At 38.1% G+C, this 23,937-nt stretch overlaps 1 protein-coding gene across 6 annotated transcripts in view; it reads left to right on the forward strand.

The window, feature by feature from the left end:
- EFCAB2 (EF-hand calcium binding domain 2) overlaps nt 1-23,937 on the forward strand; it is a 121,828-nt gene that overhangs the window by 17,972 nt on the left and 79,919 nt on the right. For 2 of the 6 annotated variants that reach the window (XM_038542765.1, XM_038542767.1), the window contains one exon: nt 14,251-14,382. The exons of the other annotated variants lie outside the window; for them this stretch is intronic. In XM_038542765.1, the coding sequence (XP_038398693.1) occupies nt 14,364-14,382 (19 nt within the window). In that variant the 5' untranslated portion in view covers nt 14,251-14,363. Of the gene's footprint in view, nt 1-14,250; nt 14,383-23,937 lie in introns of those variants that run through there. 6 annotated transcript variants of the gene reach the window in all.

Below are 23,937 nucleotides of genomic sequence, written 5' to 3' on the forward strand. Positions count from 1 at the left end.
TGCAAGAGATTTCTGCACATTGATTTTGTATCCTGTGACCTTACTGAACTCATTTATGAGTTCTAGTAATTTATGGTGGAGTCTTTATAGTTTTCTTCATATATAGTATCATATCATCTGTACATAGTGGAAGTTTTACTTCTTCCTTACCAATTTGAATGCCTTTTATTTCTTTTTGTTTAGTAGTACTTACTATGGGATTAAAGAGAAAAAGGAATTACTGTATAATGATGTAACTTTCCTGTAAGTGGAATTTCACCAAATAAAATGGTTTTTATATTATATTGATATACTAGCTTATAGTTCTTTCATAATAAACAAGTCTTCTGTATGTTTTTATAACCTAATGGAGTAGGAATAACTTAAAAAATATAAAGAATGTATTTTTAAGGGAGTATGAAATATACACGTTTATTTAATATTTTAAGGAAGATGATTTATTTTACCCACTACAAGAATTATAGTATTAAAATATATATAGTATTATCTAGTAATTACTTTAGTAATATATAGTATTATAGTGAAATAACTGATTTCAGTATGGTTTATGACTTCATGGAAACTAAAGCTAATAATTCTGTGTGAAATTAAATTCTTGCCAGTTTTTCTTTCTGCGTGTTTCATGTAAATAAGTACAGGAAACTTAGTTTCTCTCAATTAAATCTATATACTTATTTTCCTGAGATACTAAGCAACTTCCCCAAATCAGAAAAACTTAGGAATGATAATGGGTAACTTTGATAGAATATTACTATAGTTCAGATAGTACGTTTCAAAATAACCTTGTGAGATATATTCTTGATATTGTCCTTTTTACAGGTGAGGAAAACAGAGTATCTGAGCAGTTAAGTTACTTGTTCAAAAGGTTACAGTGCTATTAAGTGGTGGATCTTTAAACCCAGTCTGGCTCTAGTGTCTATGATCTTAACCAGTACAGTGTATTGCACTTTAAAAATGGTGGCAAAATTTGTTCAAAGTAAGATGTTAATAAAGTTTTTTTTTATTATTAACTAAAGCCTATACTTTACTCAGATTTCCTAAATTTTTACCTAATGTTCTTTTTCTGTTTCAGCAAACTATTTGGGATACTGTGTTACATTTAGTTGTCTCCTTAAGCTTTTGGCTGTGGCAATTTCTCCGACTCCTTGTTTTCTCTGACCATTGTGACAGTTTTCAGGATTAGTGGTCCGCTGTTTTGTAGAATGCCCCTCTATTGGAATTTGTATGATGTTTTTCTCATGATTAAATCAGGGCTATGGGATTTGGGGAGGAAAACCGGAGGTAAAGTGCCATTTCCCTAACATTCATCAAAGGTACAGATTATCAATTTATGTCACTGTTGATGTTTATCTGGATCACTTGGCTGAGGTGTTGGGTTTTTCCTCTGTAAAGATACTCTTTTTTTCCTCCTCCCCAGACTACTCTTTGGAAGAAAGTCACTGTGCAAAGCTCATACTTACAGAGTAGGGAGTTATGCTCTGCCTCCTTGAGGGTAGAGAATTTACATAAATTATTTGAAATTGTTCTGCACAAGAGAACAATTGTCTCTTCTATTTATCTGTTTACTCAGCCACTTATATATGTCAGTAGAGACTCATGGGTATTTATTTTATACTCTGGGTTATAATCTGATACTATTTTATTTTGTTGCTCAAATAGTTCAAATTTTGGCCTTTGGGGGCTCTTTCGTTTGGCTCCTGTGTCCCTTTGATATAGTACCATCAATGTCTTTTCTTCTTCTTCTTTTTTTTTAGATTTATTTATTTATTTGAACGAGAGTATGAGAGAAGGGGCAGAGGGAGACGGAGACTCTCAAGCAGACTGCCCACTGAGCCCAGAGCCCAACGCGGGGCTCTATCCCAGGACCCTAAGATTGTACCTAAGCCAAAATCAAGAGTCAGACACTTAATTGACTGAGCCACCCAGGTACCCCTGTAATTTGTTTTGTTTTTTAAGCATTTCCTTATTTTCTGGCAACAAGATACTTGAGGTTCATCCTTTATATCTCTCTCTCTCTTTTTTTTTAAAGATTTTATTTATTTACTCATGAGAGATGCAGAGAGAAGGCAGAGACATAGGCAGAGGGAGAAACAGACTCCCCACAGGAGCCTGATGTGGGATTTGATCCTGGAACTCCAGGATCACACCCTGAGCCAAAAGCAGACGCTCAACCACTGAGCCATCCAGGTGTCCCCATCCTTTATATTTCTTGCCCTAGTTCTAGAACCAGTCATTTCTCAAAGAGCCTTAGTTCTTTTTTTTGAAGAATGGTATTAGAAACCGATCTGGGTTGTAGGCTTGCTCACTGTTACTGGAATGTTATTGCTTCTAGGTGCTCCCTGCTGACAAATCAATAAAATATGTGTTCCCACTAACTTGTGTATATATACATATCTATAAAGACTTATCTATGTAGCCATAAGTATCTACATTTAGCTGAACATGAGTTCATAACGATTATCTCCAGCTCCAATCCATTGTTACATGGATCATTCTAACCTGCCATTGCTTATCAGTAAATTTCCACTCTGGCAGTGAGAAACCTGGCTTCCACTACACTCTTAACATTTACTGTATTGTTCAGTTCCAGTATACATGTATGGCAGGGTCAGAGTTTTTAACTCTTACCCCTGTGGGAAACTTATCAACCAGAGCGCAGTGCTTATGTGCAGTTCATTTTGTCTTTAATCTTACATTCCCACTCATTTCCAAAGTAACTTAGGTCGGCATGTTCCCCTTTCCCCATCTCCTTCAGTGAGATTGTTTCATACGTTTGTCATACAGGTAGTTTCTTTTGTCACTGTCTGCATCCCATCTTGGGACTGCTTTGATTTCCTAAATGATTTTCATTTTAATTGACACACCTTAAGGTTCACTCTTTGTTCTCTGGGTTTTGACAAATGCAATGTTGTGTATCTTTTGGGATAGTATTATAAATATAGGCTCACCACTCTAAAGAATTCCATCACATATTCAATTATCTTCTCCTGCCTCACACCCTTGACAGCTACTCAACTTTTTCCTGCCTCTATAGTGTTGATTTTCCAGAATGTCATATAATTGGAATCATATTGTGTGTAGCCTTTCACACTGGCTGTTAGCAATATGCAGGGTTTCTACATGTCTTTTCAGGGCTTGATTGTTCCTTTTTTTTTTTTTTAACATTTTATTTATTTATTCATGAGAAACAGAGACAGAGAGGTAGAGACACAGGCAGAGGGAGAAGCAGGCTCCATGCAGGGACCCCGACGTGGGACTTGATCCCAGGTATCCAGGATCATACCCTGGGCCGAAGGCAGCACTAAACCGCTGAGCTACCCAGGCTGCCCTGATTGTTCTTTTTAATCCCTGAATAATATAATGCATGGATGGGTCACCTACTGAAAGACATCCATTCACCTACTGAAGGGCACCTTGGTTACTTCCAAATTTTGGCAATTATAAGTAAAGCTTCTATAAACATTGAAGTGCAGGTTTTGTGAGGACAAACGTTTTCAACTCATTTGAGTAAATATCAAGGAGTGTGACTGATGGGTCATATATGTTAAGACTGTGTTTACCTTTGTAAGAAACTGCCAAACTATCTTCCAAAGTGGCTACATCATTTTGCATTCTCATAGGCAATGTTGAGATTTCCTATTGCTTTACATCTTTGCCAGCATTTGGTTTTATAAGTTTCTTGGATTTTAGCTATTCTAATAGGTGAGTAGTGATACCTCATTGTTGTTTTAATTTTCATTTCCTTAATGACATATGATGTTGAGCATCTTTTCATATATTTATTTGCCATCTACTTCAAGAAGACTTGTGTCTTCTTCAGTGATGTATCTGTTCACAACTTTTGCTTGTTCCCCACCCCAGCTTTAGTGAGGTTTAATTGACAAAAAAAAAAAAAAAAGATATTTAAAGTGTGCATTGAGATGATTCGATATATGTATACATTGTGAAAGGATATTTCTCATCTAGTCAGTGAACACAATTGCCCCCTTACACATGTGTGTATCTGTGTGTACATGTAGTGAGAATGCCTATTTTTTCCCCAAAGATTTATTTATTAGTGAGTACACACAGGATGGGGGATAGAGGGAGAGGGAGAGAAATCCTCAAGCAGATTCCCCACTAAGTGCAGAGCCCCATGTGGGGCTCCATCTCAGGACTCTTAAGATCATGAGCTGAGGCAAAATCAAGAGTCAGATGCCTGATTGACTGAGCCACCCAGGTGCTCTGAGAATGCTTATTTTTAACCCTGGGTTGTTAGTTTCCTTCTTGTTGAGTTAATAAAATAATTTTAATAGACCATTTCTTTTAGTATTAATATTTCTGATTATTCTGGTTGCATCTATTGAGCACTTGTTTACTATGAACCAACTTTATGGTTGGTTCCTTTTTTTTTTAATGGCAGTCCTTTTATACATTATTACATTTATCTTTATAATAACTCGATGAGGTATTATTCTCACTTTACACATGGAAAAATAGGCTAGTGGGAGGCTGGGCCTCTTTGGTTAGGATTATCCTATCACCTTCTATTTAAACTTTTAATGTTCCAAATTTATGGAAAATTATGTAAACATTTTAACATTGACTTAAAATCAGTAAACTAGGGGGATCCCTGGGTGGCTCAGTGGTTTGGCACCTGCCTTTGCCTCAGGGTATGATCCTGGAGTCCTAGGATCCAGTCCCACATCGGGCTCCCTGCATGGAGCCTGCTTCTCCCTCTGCCTGTGTCTCTGCCTCTCTCTGTGTGTCTCTCATGAATAAATAAATAAAATCTTAAAAAAAAATAAAATCAGTAAACTAGAACCCATGAGGAAACTATGTTTTTTTCTTTACATTTGGTGCCTTTCAAGTCATTTTCATGTAATTTGTAGAAAAAAAGGGGAGATTTTTTTCCGGTTTTCATGGTGCAGAAAGTAAAAGAGGTTATGAAAATTAACTTTCTGGACTGATTAATTTAAGAAGACAATTGGTTGGTTTTCATAGAAGGCCTTTCACATTTTGTAACTGTGTGTTTCAGACCACAGCAAAAACAGAGAGGAAAATCTGATGGGGAGCTGAAAACTGCAATAAGCTTTCTTCTAAACCATAAAATGTAGTTGACAGACATCTTTTTATAGACATGTCTGTGATTGCACACTTTTTTTAGGCTTGAAAATTTTTTCATCGAGGAAAACCTTTCTGTAAAATTTATAAAAGCTGTTTACAGTAAAATAGCTAACTATAACAAGACAGAAACCTACCCAACTCACTTTGGAGCTCTTTTGGACCAAATTTCCATAAAAGTGTAGACAACAGCCCCAGTAGAACACAATGAAGCCTTTGTTTAGTGAGAAGTTTTTAAATACTACTTCCAAAATAATTTTCAAACCTGAATTCTTTATAAAATTGAGCAAGTGACAAATGCAGATGAGACAGGGAAGGAAAAGGAAAACTAATCTGATTTAGCAAAATTTGTTAGACAGAAATCAAGGAGTTTGACACAGTCCTGTGTTAGTTAATGGTTACTGTGCAACCAATTACCCCTAAACCTAGAAGCTTAAGCCACCAGACACCATTTCACACAATTTCCAGATGTAGTTTTAGTGGGTGATTCTGACTCAGATTTGCTTACAAGTCTGGGACTCAGTGACATGGCTGTTGGCAGGAAGCCTCAGTTCCTTAATGATTGTTTGCCAGAGGCCTCAATTTCTTGATATATAGGACTCTCCATCAGACATTTGAGTGTCCTTACAACCTGGCATCTGGCAAAGAGAATCATCTGAGAGGTAGGGAGAAATATAGAGGTCAAGACAGAAGCCACAATATCTTCTATAACCTAATTTCAGAAGTGACATGCCATCATTTTTGCTGTATTTTATTGGTGATATAAACTAACACTGGTGTGATATTGGAAGTGACTGCACAAGAGTGTGAATACCAAGAGGTTGGAGTCATTGGGAACCATCTTGGAGGCTAGCTAGCACAGTCTTCCTTTGGCTCCCAATGATCTGCATCCCTCCCATATGTAGAGTACACTCACCCTCTTCCAAGGCCCACCAGAGTCTCATCCAATTATGGCATCAGTTAAAGTTCAGAATGTCATATCTAAATTGGGCCTAGGTGTGGATGAAATTCCTCGGCTGTGGCTACTTAAGTGTAGCCTCTTAAGTGGCTTCTCTTGAGCTGTAGACCTTTTAACTAAAGAGACAAGTTGTTTGCCCTTACCACGCAGTGTGCAATGGGAGAATAGGTAAAGAATAACCTCCATAGACACATCTACAAAAAAAGGTGGAAAATTGGAGACACACAGGAGTTGAGTTACTGGTGCATAAAATCCAAGTGGGCAGATGTTGGAAGTTCTTGACTAGGACTTGGTTCTACTGTTCACAAATGATTCTTAGGTTGGCAAATTGAATTTAAATAAATTTTTTTAAAATGTTGGCAATTGAATTTAAATAAAATATTGAAAAAACCCCAAATGATTCTTGGTGGCTTTTAGCTCTTCTATATAGACTCTTGGTTCTACCCTCTTTATCACTCTCTCCTTTGTGAGAAATAGTACATGTTTTCAGCTAAGCAGTTCTCTAAACCTGCTTCCTGCAGATGGAATTTTTGGGAGCCCAAAGACTTTTCATTTTGTACTGTCTCTGTCCTCTTTTGGTCCAAGCTCAAGGTGTCTCTGGAAATATAATCATCTTAGAATCTTCATGGGTTGCCTTTGAATTTTGTTGTCCTTTAGACAAAAGACCATACCCAACTTTGAGACCAGCCATTCTCTCTCTCGGGCTTTGCTGACACAGCCAAGAAACATGAAGCCCCACTATTTGATTGAAGCCATCTGTGGGACATGCCCTCAAACTCTTGAAATGTTTTTTTGCTGGTTTGAATGGTGCCCTCAGACACTATGTTTGATCTTTCTGAGATCCTAACAAAGGATTTTATAGCCACATACTCTGTTTCATGTTTAGACTGTGTTTTCCTGGCAGTGCCCCAAATTCAATCTTTGCCCAGAAGCCATTTCTTATCTTAGCATCTATTGCCATCTGGAGAGGCAGGGAATTTTCACAACTAGCAATTCCTGGCTCCTTTTTATTTAACAGGCTTTCCTTTGAATTATCTTCCTCCTCTTGAATTTTATCACATGCAAACCAGAAAGAACCAGGGAGCACCTTCAATACTTTTCCTAGAGATCCTTTCATCTAGACCAGGTTCATTAGGCATGTTCTCTACTTTCCATGTTAATAGGAATTTTTCTGCGATTCATAAAATGGGCCCCCCTTTGTAATTGCCAATGTGATTTTCCTTACTTTCCTTTAAGCTCTACCAGCCTACTCAGAGGCCAGTACTACCGGACTCCAAATTTTTAGAGCTTGTTTGGTAGCATCTCACTTTCAGGTACCAAGATTCTGTATTACCTATCAGTGTTACCTATTAATTATTAGAGAGAGATAGAAGGGAACAGAGGGAGAGAGACAGTAAGACAAAAACCTAACATTAAAAGTGAAATACCATTACTTTTGCTGTATTCTATTGTCACACATTGAGCCCTGGGATAATAGGAAAGGTTGTTTGCCATGCTCCTTCTGTCTTTAGGAATTCCATAGTCTAATGAGTATTTACTAGTGCCTACAGTTTCCAAGCATTGTGTGAGACTGTCACATGCTATTCATATTGTATATACACCCCTGAAAGGAGCTACTACCTCTAGTTGAAGTTTAAAGAGATCAAATAGCTTGTTCAAGAACTCACCAGAAAACACAGCTTTGAACCTAAGTTTGGGAAAAAACACTTGGGAGCCCAGGCCTTGGGTAAGACAGTGGATAAATATTCTATAGGATTATTGTTTTAAGCATGAATCTTCTTCAGTATACTTATGTTCAGCAGTAGCTATGCAACTTCATATGTGGACATCTTTGGCCAGTTATCTTTTCTTATAGTCCTTTCTCCATGTAGCTTTGACCTTCCTTTACCTGCCCTCTCTCATCCTCCTACCGATTTGTTTCTTGTCACTTTCCATGGAGTCCTTGGAACTTCAGATTTAGTCCAATGTAAGCAAATGTCTTTACAAATACTCTTTTTTTTTTTTAAATTTTTATTTATTTATGATAGTCACACACACACACACAGAGAGAGAGAGAGAGAGAGAGAGAAGCAGAGACAGGCAGAGGGAGAAGCAGGCTCCATGCACTGGGAGCCCGACGTGGGATTCGATCCCGGGTCCCCAGGATCGCGCCCTGGGTCAAAGGCAGGCGCCAAACCGCTGCGCCACCCAGGGATCCCTACAAATACTCTTTTTATAGAAAAAGCATCTCACTTTCCCCTCATCTCTTGTTCTCAATTAACTCTGGCTTTCTTTCTGGAACACCACTTCTTTGGTGCCACCTTGAGTAAGGGCTAGTCATTCTCCCGTGTCTTTTTGTCTTGATGTAATAAGTTGAATCAGCCCACTTCTACTTCCAAATTACTGCTCTTTCATACTAAGTTAATTAATTTTTTGACTGAGAGAGAGTGTAAGTGGAGAGAGGAGCAGATGAAGAGGGAGAGAGAGAATCTCAAGCAGGCTCCATATCCAGTGCGGAGCCCAGTGCAGGGCTCCATCTCTCAACCTGAGATCATGACCTGAGCCAAAACCAAAAGTCAGACACTTAATTGACTGAGCCATCCAGGCACCCCTGCTTTTTCATTCTTATATGAAAATTCTTTTACTTTGAAATTTATCCCATCTTACCTCTCTTGTCACTGTCATTTATCATCTTCCTCTAACTTATATTTGTTGATCAAAACCGTTGGTACTTCCTGAATAGTTTTCTCTTCATTTCAAATTCCACCATCATTCTGAGTTCAGTAACCAGGTAGACCACTCATCCAACACACTAGTTTCATAATTCCTTGTTCCTTTCAACCTCAATGACCTTAACTCCCACTCCTTTTCAACATCCTATTCTGGCGAAATCGTACAAGCCACTTTGAAATCTTTACTCTTTCTTTGCATCAGCTGATCACAATCTCCTAGATTTCCAGAGGTGCTCTGCTTCCTTATATATAAAATAGTTGCTGTTGGGGGCTCCTAGGTGGCTCAGTCGGATGTGTCCAACTCTTGATTTTGACCAGGTCATGATTTTAGGCTTGTTATGTCGAGCGCCATGTGGGGCTCTGTGCTGGGCATGGAGCCTGCTGAAGATTCTCTCTCCCTTGCCCTTTGCCCCTCCTCCCTACTGAAAAATAAATAAAATACAGGCTATTTTTTTTTTTTTTAAGATTTATTTATTCAGAGAGAGAGAGAGAGAGAGAGGCAGAGACACAGGCAGAGGAAGAAGCAGGCTCCTTGTAGGAAGCCCGGCATGGGACTCAATCCCAGGTCTCCAGGATCACGCCCTGGGCTGCAGGTGGCGCTAAACCGCTGTGCCACCGGGGCTGCCCTAAAATACACGCTATTAAATCTTACCAAGACTCTAGTTTTCTTGATCCTTCTCCTCTCTTCTCCACTCCCAATTTATCAAAACTGATTCTAGGTAAGAAAAGGAATTTATTAGATAATAGCAGGGAACTCACAAAACAGTCAAGAACCAAGGAGGTTCAGCATCTTGTACTACAGCTAAAGTAATGATATAAGGACAGTCTAGTTACTATGGCACTGCTGGTACCAGTGCCCCTGGACCACTGCTGCTTCATTCTTACTGTTATTGCTTCCATCAGCCCCATAGGTAATTAAAAACTTGTCCCTTATTTTTGTATTATCTCCTTAAGATTCAAAATCCTCCAGAAGAACATCTGATTGAGCCTGGCTCACATGTCTGTTGCACCAGAGGACTGAGAGAGGGAAGACCTGGCCTCTTGGGCTCATGTAATGAGAGAGAGGACATTGTATTCTGCTAACATACCCAATAGGGTTGCCATCCAAATAGGAAGAGTCTTGGACCCCGAGTGCCAAAAAAGTGAAGAAGGAAAAGGAGAAGAAGGAGAAGAAGAGAGAAAAAAAGGAGGAAAGGGAAGAGGAGAGGAAGGAGAGGCATCCATGGATGTCTCCTTTAGTTCCCTACTGGCTTGGGGATGAGGGGCTGTCTGCTTAAAGCTGTCTGGTCCAATATCAGCCTCCTTATTCTCAGTAGATGATCTTGCTTTGTATTTCAAAAATGGTGGTTATCAGGCCTGAACCCCCTCAGCTTGTTGCTTCTACCTTTAAACATATCTTCTTCAATACTCTCCTTTTCTGCTGTCCTTTAGTTATTTTAGTAAAAGAGCAGTTCCTGCTCTTGTTCAAGGCTTATTTTCTCATTTGTATTCATGATGTCATCCACTCTTGTCTTCTCTAGGACTTTTCTTTTTTTTTAAATTAAGCCTTCCTTCTCTCTCTCTCTTTTAAAAAAATTTCAAGTAATCTCTACACCTAACATGGGGCTCAAACCCATGAACCCAAGATCTGGAGTCACATGCTCCACTGACTGAGCCAGCCAGATGTCCCCCTTCTCTTTGTTAAGATTAGTAATTAATATCCCTCTTATATTAGACATTGTTGAATCCTAGAGATATAAAGATGAATTTGATGTAGTTTTGAGGGATTTAATATTTAGTAGGGGAAAACAGACACAGAGTAGGTTGTAGTGTAATTATTTAATCATAATCAAAATTATTTGTGTCATTTGTTTACTCTCTGGTTATCCATTAGGTTGTCAACATATCTTTGTTCTCTGCTGTGTCTTCAGTGTCTGGTACATAGTTGGTCCTCAATAAACATTATTGCATAAACGATGAGTGGGGAGCACAGGGTGCAAGGAATCACAGAGGATGGGTAGTTGGCCCCACCAAGAGAATGAAAGAAGGAAGATTGGAAGTGGGAGGAGGAGTACAGAAGTTTGGTGTGGAGGAAGCTACAGGAGCAGCATCCTCAAGGCTTAAGGTCAGCAGGGGAAAAATGAGAGTACCAGGCAGAGAGTGGAGCAGGAACAACAGTGGGGAGTGAGGAGGAGGTGGGTGGCTTGAGCAGTTAGGTGTTAGTTATTAGCAGTTAACATTTATGGAGTGTTTACATACATATTCTAAGTATTTTATATACATTATCTCATTTAATACAATTCTGTAAGGTATTATTCCCATTTTAGAGAGGAAAAATCACTTCAGTTCTTAGGGAAACTAAATGACTTGCACAAAGCCACTCAGCCTGTAAAGGTTAGATTAGAGCAGGGATTTATTTTGGGTTCTTTCTGGCTGCAAAGCCTAGTGTTCCTTAAAATTACCCTGTTATATGAATGTAGTGGTTCTCAAACTTGGCTGCTCATTGTATCTCCAAAGCGCTTTGTAAAAATACAGATTCCTGGCTCTGCCCAGGATACTAAATCTGAATTTCCAGGGGGGCAGAACTTATAGATATTGTTACCAAGCTCTTGGATATTAACTAGCCTGGTCCTGGTTCTCTCATCCTTGAGAATCACCGCATCTGGGGTCAAGAACAAGGTCATGGATTAGACCACGGAGATCTAGTATTCCTCAGGGTCTTTGACTTTATCCTGCAGGTAATGGGGGAATTTCTGAAGGATTTTAGCTGGGAAGTGATGTAATCAGATACACATTTTTGCACACCACTTTGGCAACAATGAGAAGGATGAAGTTGAAGGCACAAGATCGCAAGCAATAAGAACATTTATCTTTAGATTTCTGCCTTAACTGATTCCTTCCTTTTTGCCCACATTCTCAATTCTCTACATTTTTTTTCTCTTAGTCTTGCCAGTCTTCCAATTATGTGAGTTTCCTCTTTTTTCTTGTTAAGTTCTTAAAAGAAACACTGTACTTAATGCCAGGTTTCTGTCAGGTCAAGAAATACTACTTTGCATGTTCTTCATTACTGCCTCACCCTTAACAACCCAGCTTTTACCCCATTATCCTATGCTTTCTCCAAGGTCATCTTCCATTCAATAAATACTTACTGAATGTTATATGCCAGCATGGTCTTTTCCTAGATTTTGGGTTGAAATGATAATACCTGGGATCTAAGAAAGGGATCTAAAGGAATAGAGAGAATGGGCCAGTGGCAGAGTCATCAGTCAACAAAGTGTTCTCGTGCCAGCCTGTTCCAGAACAAGTGGCATGAGCAGATGGCCCACATGCAGTCATAAGCCAGAGGAACCTCTATCTGAAGATGGATGAAGGGTCTGATGGAATTGCTTTCATTTTGAATAGGCTGAGCTTGAGGAGGTGAGATTTATAGTAGAAATATAGGACTGTCACTTGGATGAGAAAGGATGTAAAGCTAGACAAATAGATGTGTGTTGTAACATGAAGTGTTAAGACTCAGTGCATTATGCATTAAGTTCGCAAAATGCTTTTATAATAATTTGTATCTTTGTGTTTTTTTTTAATCTTTGTGGTTGTTTATATCTTGAAACATTCTTCTGCTAGAGGAATGGCAAATATGTCACGAGGGGTTTAGTTTCTCTTAATGTATTAGTTTAAAATGACACAGGGATTCAATTTGACTTTCGGATTTGGATCATAATTGTATGAGAACCTCCAAAATGGTTGCATTTTACTAGAATAAAAAAGTGCTGTCTCTTTTGCATATTTTATGTACTCCTTCCCCCCATTTTCTATGTTTTTAATTCAAGCTGTATGTCCTACATTTTATTTTTTCTCTTCACTCTTTTTCTTTTTATTGCGTTATTCCCCACTAACTTGTCTCAATAAAGAATGAAAATCAACCTCTTTTGTTTGTTAAAGTTTTGCATCAAGTTTTTACTGTTTTTGGTTTGTTTGTTTTTTTGTTATTTTTAGGAAATGTTTCCTGAAGCTGGGGAAGCAGAAATATAATCTGACTTGTTTGCAAACCTCATGTCTGCATAGAACTCTTCAGTATCATTGCGTGACCTATAATTCTTAAGACCTTATGAGAAGAACATATTGAAAATAGGCCATAAAACTGGCCACAGTTGGGGCAATTATCTTTAGTTGGAAACAAAAATTAAGGATGCGCAAGTCCTATTTTATTATGTGCCATATAGTTAATGTAAAATTAAGCAATTCTTTGTCCTTTTTTTTTAAACAACTGTATATGAGTATTAGGAAACTTATAAACATATCAAAGATTCAAAGTTTTTTATGAAGAATTATATCTTTTTTTAAAAAAGATTTATTTATTTATTTATTCAGAGAGAGAGAGACAGAGAGGCAGAGAGAGACACAGGCAGAGGGAGAAGCAGGCTCCATGCAGGGAGCCCGACATGGGACTCGATCCTGGGTCTCCAGGATCACACCCCCAGCTGCAGGCGGCGCTAAACCTCTGCGCCACCGGGGCTGCCCCATATATATCAATCTTAAATGTAAACTCTGTTATATGATATTTATAATCCAAGCAATTTTTTCAAAGCAGTGAGAAGCAGTGTAATGTAGTTAAAAGAATAGAATCTTTGAAGCCATACACACTTGTGTTTGAATCTTCAATTTTCCACTTACTAGGTATTTGTCAAGTCACTTATCTGACTTTCTAGGCCTCAGTAGCCTCATCTGTGAGGTAAGGATATTAACAGCTAATCCAGATGATATTTGTGAGAAATAACAACAGCAGCTTCCATCTAATGAGCATTTCTATGTGCCAGGGTCACTGCATACATTCTTTTAATCCTCACAACAACCTTGCAAGGTAGCTGCTAGTATTATTGTTATTGTTATCCCGACATTATAGATGAGGCAGCTAAGATTTAGGGAGATTGGTAATTTGCTAAAACTAATGAGAGTTTGAGTATTCCAGGCACCTGGGTGGCCCAGTTGGTTAAGTGTCCTACTCTTGATCTCACTTCAGATTTTGCTCTCAGGGTTGTGAGTTCAAGCCCTGCTTTGGGCTCCATGCTGCTGTAGAGCCTACTTAAAAAAATTTTTTTTAAAGTTTAAGGATTCAGTCAGTTTTTTTTTTTTTTTTTTTTTGGTGGGGGGTTGTGGAGATTCAATCAGTTTTGTCTGACTTCAGAACTTTAGCTTTTAAATGTAATCATCCCAGATGTCACACTTTAATCTTGTGTCTGGCATGCAATACAAGTATTAAATTGGTTTGTTCAGGCCCGTTCCCCACACCCATCCTGGAAATGAAGCTGATACGCCCATCTTTCACATTTTAGGATACAAAGTAAAGGCGATCTCCAAGTTACAATTTCCGAATTTAACATAAGAAAAATAGCTTATGTCTTTAAGTTATTGCCAGGCACTATGTGCCAAGCACTTTATGTATAATATTTAATGTCACAGGGGCCTTAGAGTAAGGTAACTATCATTAGCATCATTTGACAGATTGGAGACTCAGGCACAGCAAGATTGAGTAACGTGCACAAGATCACACAGCACCTGGCAAAGCTGGGATCTGAGCAGAGAGTCCAGTATATGGGTCACATTATTTCTTGATCATGGTATCTCCCCTGCCAGGTAAGTATAGTCACATTATTTCTATATGTTTCATAGAGCATAGTGGCTTGTGGCTGCTCAGCAAATATTCATTAATTGAGTAAAGGAATGAATGAACTCATGAATGAAGCAAACATGACCTCTCTTACCGTAACTTCTCACACCAGGCCTTCCATTAATGACTAACTTACTCTGGTACCACCATGTGAAATGATCTGAGCTACTTTTTCTTTCTTATGATCCTCTTCCCTTTTTCCACTCAAGACTTATGTAATATCTGTATCCAGGTTCCCACAGATGGCTAAATACAGTGGTGTGTGTCTCTTCTTGCCTGGCTCGAGAGAACGAGGCTGGAAACTTGCCCTGGGCTGTCGTGGGCAGTGCTTCGTGGGTATTCACACTGTTGAGCATCCATGTGCTTTATTCATTTATTTTCTTATCATTTGATCATTCATATAACAAATTTTATTGAGCAATAAGTACTCACTATGTGTCTGCTTTGATGCTTAGGATGCTATGTATCCTAGGGACACAAGAGTGTTGAGAACAGATGAGGCCTCTGACTTAATCGAATTTACAGTCTAATGGTGGTGGGGGAAGGGACCGCTCAAGCAATTAGGATGCTTTGGGAAGCAGAGGGTGCAGTGGGGATGCATTCATCCCCTCTTTCGGATCACTGTAGGAATCTCCTAATGATCTCTGCCTCCAGCTGAGTTACCCTCATAGCAGCAAGAGTGGTCTTCCTTGATTAAAAATCTAGCTAAATACTACCTGCTTTTGTAAATCTTCAGTTGATATCTGTTGCCCTTAGGATAAAATTCAAATTCCTTTCATGTGTCTCACACAAAAAAAGACCCCGTCCCTACTTTGCATTCTGTCTTATACCTATGTCTCAATATAAGGTTGTTTAGGAGCTCAAGCTTGAACTTTTCATCATGTTTTTTAGTTTCTTTTTTGAAACTGCATTGTGGTACAATTTTGCTTTTTATCATTTTGAACTATTAAAGAAGAGAAAAAATTGGTCAAGTAAATGTAAAGGATATAACTTTTTAAAAGATTTATTTATTTTTGAGAGAGAGAGAGTGATGAGCAAGCAAGCACAAGAGTAGGGAGAGGGGCAGAGGAAGAGGGATAGAGAATCCTAAGACAGACTCCCTGCTAAGTGTGGAGCCCCATGCAGGGCTCAATTCCAGGACCCTGAGACACGACCTGAGCCAAAATCAGGAGCCAGCTGCTTCACTGACTGATCCACCCAGGCACCCCTAAAGGATATAATTTTTAAAAGCACACTTTATTCGGATGCCTGGGTGGCTCAGTGGTTGAGTGTCTGCCTTTGGCTCTCAGGTCATGATGCCAAGGTCCTGGGATTGAGTCCTGAATCAAACTCCCAGCCGGGAGCCTGCTTCTCCCTCTGCCTATGTCTCTGCCTCTCTCTCTGTTTCTCTCATGAATAAATAAATAAAACCTTTAAAAAATAAATAAAAGCACACTTAATTAGTACCTTGTAAGCATCCCCCACCATGAATGCAGAGGGAAGGGGGGGTACACAATAATCAGTAAGTGTTCCTATTTATTAACACTCTCAAAAAATACCTTTAAGATTCTTATTTTATCAAAATAGATAAACCTTCAGTCAGTCTACAGTAGACTTAAACATTTATAAAATAGTCTGAAATGAGACATATATCGCAGCAGTTCTTTTATAAACTTACGTGCTTGTTAACTGATATTTCTGGTATAATTTCACCATCTGACCATCTTGTAAAAGTGCTTATTTCCACATATGGTCATTCCATTTTTTGCTAAATGGGCATTCTATAAAAAGTAACATTTTCTAGAACACCTGCTGAACATGACTCTGTGAAATTTAATATGTTATTGCTAATATTTCCCCTCAAGCTTGGCAAAATTGCATATACCTTACTGAAAACTTACATATTCATTTCAGCTCTATTTAATTTTGAGATAACACTTCTGGTATTGAATTAGATGTAACCATGAATTAAATTGACAGAATTACTTGGGTTACCAGCCAGTCATTTTCTCACATGTATGAAGGTTGTGGTTTAAACATGTTCTGTGGCAAGAAATTATTTCCAGAGCACATTTATTAATTACAGCTTTATTTCTACTAACATGTTATAACTTAACAAGAGTTAACTATAAATAAGACTTTGCCTTGTGAAGAGGGACTGAGTATGGATTTTTAAAAATTTGTTAAGGCTTCAGTAAGCACATCTTTCATTAATGGTAGTTATAGTCAATACAGTGCTTTTTAAAAACAGAAACAAGTGATTAGTCTTTAGAGTAGAGAACAATAAACCAAACCCCAATCCATGACCGTATAAGCATGTTTCAGAAAGGATCCTTTCATTGGTTTTTAAGGGCTAAATGACTCTAAATTCTTGTTCCACTTAGATTCTGTGGTTTTTAATTGATCTTTTTCCTCTACTGACCTATGTTATCAGCCAAACACTTCATGGAAGTTTCTCAAAATGTGTATAAAATCTTAATTTGTTGTGTATTAATAAATAATGAAGATATAGTGGACTACAGTTAGTACCAATTTATATATACACAGAGAAAAACACTTTGATTACCAAAATACTTGTAAAAATTAGTGATAACACATTTAATCACATCTCATTTCATTCTTTTTTTTTTTTAATTTATGATAGTCACAGAGAGAGAGAGAGAGAGAGGCAGAGACACAGGCAGAGGGAGAAGCAGGCTTCATGCACCGGGAGCCCGACGTGGGACTCGATCCTGGGTCTCCAGGATCGCGCCCTGGGCCAAAGGCAGGCGCTTAACTGCTGCGCCACCCAGGGATCCCATCTCATTTCATTCTAATAAACTTATAGATAAAAATATATTTCTTAAAATAGAATAATTTCCTCAAGTACTTCGTTATATTTTAATAATACTCAAGATTTTTTCTAGATCAAAGCTACTTTTTCATTAAATATTTAAAAATAAGATGCATTTTTAATTATTAGTATGAAATGTCACTTAGAGCAGTGTAAGTTGCCAAATACATTTTGCAAACATTCTCATCCATTATTAGAAAGACATACTGTTTTGCTTTATTTGAATAGTTTATATTTTTACTGACAACAATGGAACTTTCTAAAGCTTTCATTAGGTTAACATGAAAATATATTAATATGTTAATATAGCTTTCTGACATGTTATCATGGTATTTTAGCCAAATACAAGGAGACCAGGTCTTATATTTTGGCAAGAATGTGCACAATCAGGCTTTTTTCTTTAAACATGTTTTTATTTCTAGGTTTTATTTATTTATTGGAGAGACAGAGAATGATAGAGAGAGAGAGAGAGAGAGAGAGAGCATGAGCAGGGGGAGGGACAGACAGAGAAGCAGACTCCCTGCCTAGCAGGGAGCTGGGTATGGAGCTTGATCCCAGGACTCTGGTATCATGACATGAGCCAAACGCATGACCAGCTGAGCCACTCAGGTGCCTCAGGCTTTTTTCTTTTTATGACGAAAAATGTAGTTAAAGAAGTCATGGATACTTAAAAACAAAAATAATAACACTAGCCAGAAAAGACAAAAAGGGAAAAGCAATGCTTTAGTTTGCTTTTGGCTTGGTGGTTGGATTAACTACCTGGAACTTTCTCAGATATTGAACCAATCTTCTGTTCCTGGGGTTAATCCCATTTGATCATAGTGTACAATCCCTTTTATATGCAGCTGGATTTGGTACGACAGTATTGTGTTGAGAGATTTTTGTGTTTATACTTCTAAGAGATTTTGTTCTGTAGTTTTCTTTCTTTTTTAAGAGTATTTTTACCTTTTTTTTTTTTTAAAGCTTTTATTTGAGAGAGAGCGAGCGAGCATGAGCAGGGGGAGGGGCAGAGGAAGAGGGAAAAGCAGACTCCCCAATAAGCAGGGATCCCAATGCAGGACTCAATCCCAGCATCCTGGGATCATGACCTGAGCTGAAGGTAGACGCTGCACAGACTGAGCCACCCGGGCGCCCTGGTCTGTACTTTTTTTCTGATGTCTTTGTTTTCTTGGATCAGGGCAATATTGACCTCATAATAAATTATTTGAAACTGTTTCCTCCTCTTCATTTTTGGAAGAGTTCGTAAATGATTCAGGTTAATTCCTCTTTAATCTATGCACTTAGACATGGCACCATATATATGATTATAGCCTAAACTTATGATTTGCAGCATATGGCACAAAAATGTATTCTACATGATAAGTAGCATGATGGAGACGTGGTCTACAATATGGTATGTAACTTTCTCTTTCAGTGTTGGAAAGGTAGTGTAGAATGCATGTAAAGAATTCTGAAGAGATTATTTCTCAATTTACTGGTTCATTGCAGGGTAGCTAAGAACCTCTTGTTAAGCTGTCATACAGCAGTTTTTATTCAGAGCCAATATCTTTTGGCTGCAGGTATATTAACAGATGATGTAAGGGTGTGAAATAACGGCACCATATTTATCAGATAGTACTTTGGAAAACTCTTCTCTATCTCTCCTACACTAAGGCTTTTAAGAATATTTCTGGCACTCAATTACTACAATCCATACAGGTTTTCTGGTCAGTAGTGAAGCAATCTGATTTGGGAAAGTTAAGATTGGGAAAGGGAATGATCATAGACAGGGCTGAGAAGCTTTGGGCTATTATTAATGCTTTAAAACAAACATATCACTACAATTTTTAAAAATATAACTACAAAATTTTAAGCAAACATTTTCATGTGAAGGATCACTTGCCAGGGAAGTAAATTTCTGGAAATCTACCACTGAGCTGCTAAGATGCTGCCAAATAAAATGTTTATTTTACAGGGATGTGTTCGGTTTAATGCCAATATATATATTTTGCCATAATAAAATGGATTGCTTGGCCACTCTACCCTAACAATAGGTAAAAAGCTGAACACATTGAAAAATTAACAACTCTCTTGGTTTTGTGAGAGAGAAGACACAGGGCAAACTGCTGCCCCCAAGCCTGGAAAGACAGGTGAATACAGAGAGTCATGGCTTAGGACTCCAGGGCAGAGATGCATAAGCATAATCTGCTGTGGGAACGAGTGTTGGGGGAGGAAAACCTGAACTATAGTTGATGAAGTGTTGGAGGTACAATGTAGACAACTGTGAGAGTTAAAAACTCTAGGGGAACCCCACACTTTTATGAGTTTTACCTCCAGGAGCATAAGCTTGCGGTAAGAGGTGGGGAAAAGGAATCATTCTGAAATAGTCCAGACCACTCCATTCTTTTTTTTTTTTTTTTTTTAAATTTTTTTAAAATTTATTTATGATAGTCACACAGAGAGAGGGAGAGAGAGGCAGAGACACAGGCAGAGGGAGAAGCAGGCTCCACGCAGGGAGCCCGACGTGGGATTCGATCCTGAGTCTCCAGGATCGTGCCCTGGGCCAAAGGCAGGCGCCAAACCGCTGCGCCACCCAGGGATCCCCAGACCACTCCATTCTTAACAAGAAACTAGTTAATTAGAACCTAGCCTTTTGGGGTGTTATCAGAGTTTAAACTGATCTAAGGGAAATACCTAATTTTGGCTCACTCTAGCCATCTTGTCCCACTGTCCCACAATGGGAAAGGAAACAGCGGAGAAACTCTTATAAAGCTCACAGTCCAAAGGCTTTGGCTCACTAAAAGACCTACTCAGAACCTCTCCCCATGCACACACCTTACCACTACATTCCTAAAGGCCTACTTACTGCAGTTCCTTTTATCTGGTACATCATATCCAGTTATAAAGAAAAAATTATAAGGCATCCTGAAAGGCAAAAAAACACCACTGGAAGAGACAGGGCAAACATCAGAACAAGGTGGCAGGGATACTGGAATTGCTGTACAGGGAATTTTTTGAAAAACTGATTAATATACTAAGGGGTCTAAAATAATATACTAAGGGGTCTAATGGATGAACTAGACGGCATGCAAGAACAGATAGGCATATAAGCAGAGAGATGGAAATCCTAAGAATCAAAAACAAGTACTAGAAGATATCAAAAACACTGTAGCAGAAATGAAGAATGGCTTCAGTGGGCTTTTTAGTAGACGTAAGGAAGGAAGAATCTCTAAGCTTGGGGATGTATCAATAAAAACTTAAAAAACAAAAGAAAAAGAATGACTGAAAAAAACCCAGAATATCTAAGGACAGTGGGGCAACTACAAAAGGTGTAATATATACATAATGGGAATATCAGAAGGAGAAGAAAGAAAGGACAGAAAAAATATTTGAAACAATAATGACTGAGAACTTCCCCTAAATAATGTCAGACACCAAACCACAGATCCAAGGAAGTTAGGGAATACCAAGCAGAATAGGTGTCAAAAAAAACACACCTAGGCATATAACTTTCAAACTACTGAAAATCAAAAATAAGGAAAAAATCCTGGAAGAAACCAGAGGTAAAAACACCCCACCCAGAGAAAAACAAAGATAAGAATTACATACAACTTCTCAGAAACCATGCAAGCAAGAAGAGAGTTGAATGAAATATTTTAAAGTGTTGAGAGAAAACCCCCACCAACCAAGAATTCTTTATCTTGAGAAATTATGCTTCAGATAAATGAAAGAGAAATACTTTGTCAGACAAAAATTGAAAGAGTTTGTTTTTAGTAGATCTATGTTACAATCAAGAAATGTTAAAACAGGGCAGCCCCGGTGGCCCAGCAGTTTAGCACTGCCTTCAGCCCAGGGTGTGATCCTGGAGACCTGGGTTCAAGTCCCACGTCAGCCTCCCTGCATGGAACCTGCTTCTCCCTCTGCCTGTGTCTCTGCCTCTCTCTCTCTCTCTCTCTCTCTCTGTGTCTGTCATGAATAAATAAATAAAATCTTAAAAAAAATGTTAAAACAAGTTCTTTAAAGAGAAGGTAAATGATATAGGTCAGAAACAGATCTATATAAAAGCATTGAAGAAAAAATAACTGAAGGTAAAAGAAAAATTTTATTTTTCATATTCTTAATTGATTTAACAGATAAAATTTGTTCAAAATTGTCATAGCAACAATGTATTTGATTATGCTTATGTATATGTCTTCCATATGTATATATATGTGTGCTTATGTTTGTTTATATAAAGGTGAAAGAAATGACAGCAATGGTATAAGGGACAGGAGGGAGAAATTAGGATTTTTTTTATTATAAGGTATTCATTCACATTACCTGTGAAGTGGTAGTATTATTTGAAAGTGGGCTTGAATTAGCTGTACATTGCATACTCTAGGGCAACTACCAAAAAGAATTTAAGAAAAAGAAATACGACATATATACTGTGAAAGGACGGAACATGGAATCATAAAATGCTCACTTAAAACCACAAAAGGTGGGAAAAGAGTAAAAGACAAAAATATGAACAAAAATCAAGGACAATTGTCCTAAGTAGAAAACAGCAAATATGGTAGCTATTAGCACAATATCAATATTCACTTTGAACATCAGTGGTCTAGATGTACCAATTAAAAGACAGAGATTGTCAAAGTGGATCAAAAAACAAGAACCAACTATATGTTATCTTCAAGAAACCCACTTTAAATATATAAAAACATGTAGATTAAAGTAAATAGATGGGGATGCCTGGGTGGCTCAGTGGTTGAGCGTTTGCCTTCGGCTCAGGGCGTGATCCTGGGGTTCAGGGATTGTGTCCCGCATAGGGCTCCCTAAAGGGAGCCTGCTTCTCTCTCTGCCTGTGTCTCTGCCTCTCTCTGTGTGTCTCTCATGAGTAAATAAATAAAATCTTTTTAAAAAAGTAAATAGAGGTAAAAAATATATCATGCTAACACAAATCAAAAGAAACTGGGGGTGCCTGGGTGGCTCAGCGGTTTGGCGCCTGCCTTCGGCCCAGGGAGTGATCCTGGAGCCCCGGGATCGAGTCCCACATTGGGCTCCCTGCATGGAGCCTACTTCTCACTCTCTGCCTGTGTCTCTGCCTCTCTCTATCTCTCATTAATAAATAAATAAAATCTTAAAAAAAAAAGAAACTGGAAGTGGCTATGTTAATTTCAGACAGGAAACTTGAAAGCAAATTTTCAGGGATAAAGCATATTACATTAATGATAAAGGGATCAATTCTCCAAGAAGACATAACAATCCTTAACATGTATATGCCTAAAAACAGAGTGTCAAAATGCATTAGGCAGCAACTAATATAGCTGCAGGGATAAATAGATAAATTGGGACACCTGGGTGGCTCAGTCAGTGAAATGCCTGCCTTAGGCTGAGGTCATCATGATCTCAGGGTCCTGGGATGGAGCCCAACGTTAGGCTCTGCACTCAGTGGGGAGTTTGCTTGGGGATATTCTCTCTCTCCCTCTGTCTTGCCATTCTCTCTCTCTCTCTCTCTGGAATGAATGAATATATCTTTTTTTTTTTAAAGATTTAGATTTATTTATTTATTTATTTATTTATTTATTTATTTATTTATGATAGACATAGAAAGAGAGAGAGAGAGAGAGGCAGAGACACAGGAAGAGAGAGAAGCAGGCTCCATGCCGGGAGCCCGATGTGGGACTTGATCCCGGGACTCCAGGATCTTGCCCTGGGCCAAAGGTAGGCGCTAAACCGCTGAGCCACCCAGGGATCCCCTGAATATATCTTTTTAAAAAAATTCTTTTAAATTTATGTATTCATGAGACACACACACACACACACACACACACACACAGGCAGAGACACAGGCAGAGGGAGAAGCAGGCTCCATGCAGGGTGCCTGACGCAGTACTCGATCCCGGGTCTCCAGGATCATGCCCTGGACTGAAGGCAGCTCTAAACCGTTGAGCCACCCGGGCTGCCCTGAATGAATATATCTTTTTTTAAAAAAAGAAAAATACCACATTCTGGGACATAAAGCATACCTTAACAAATGTAAAAGAATAGAAATCATACAATGTCTGCTCTCATACCACAATGGAATTAAGCTAGAAATTAATAATAATAGAATAATGGGCAGATTTCCCAAATATGTGGAGATTAAACAACTTGTAAATAATGCATGAGTTAAAGAAGAAATAATAAAGTGAAATCTTAAAGTATTTTGAAATAAGTGAAAAATACAGTTTATCAGAATACACACTTACAGGAGATGCAGTGAAAGTAGTGTTGAGAGAGAAATATATAGCATTGAATTAGCATATATTAGAAAAGAAGAAAGATCTAAAGTTAATCTTCTAAGTTTCTATCTTAGGAAACTAAAAAAAGAACATATTAAACCCAATAAGAAGAAAAGAAATAATAGGAATTAAAGCAGAAATCAATAAGGAAATAAGTAGAGAAAATAAAAAAAACCAAAAGCTTGTTCTTTGAAAAGATCAATAAAATCAGTAAATCTTTAGCAAGGCTAATTAAGAAGGAGTGAAAAATAAAATTACAAAATCACAGATAAAAAGGGGGGAAATCACAACAGATCCATGGAAATTAAAAAGGTAAAAAGATAAAAATTAAAAAGATAAAAAAGTTATAAACAGTTCTGTGCCCACAGATTTAATAACTTAGTTGAAATGGATCAGTTCCTTGGAAGACACAAGCCGTCAAAATTCACCCAAGAAAAAATAGACAATCTGGATGGGATTTATATCTA

The sequence above is a fragment of the Canis lupus genome, chromosome 7, assembly GCF_011100685.1.
Source record: "Canis lupus familiaris isolate Mischka breed German Shepherd chromosome 7, alternate assembly UU_Cfam_GSD_1.0, whole genome shotgun sequence".
Lineage (NCBI taxonomy): Eukaryota > Metazoa > Chordata > Mammalia > Carnivora > Canidae > Canis > Canis lupus.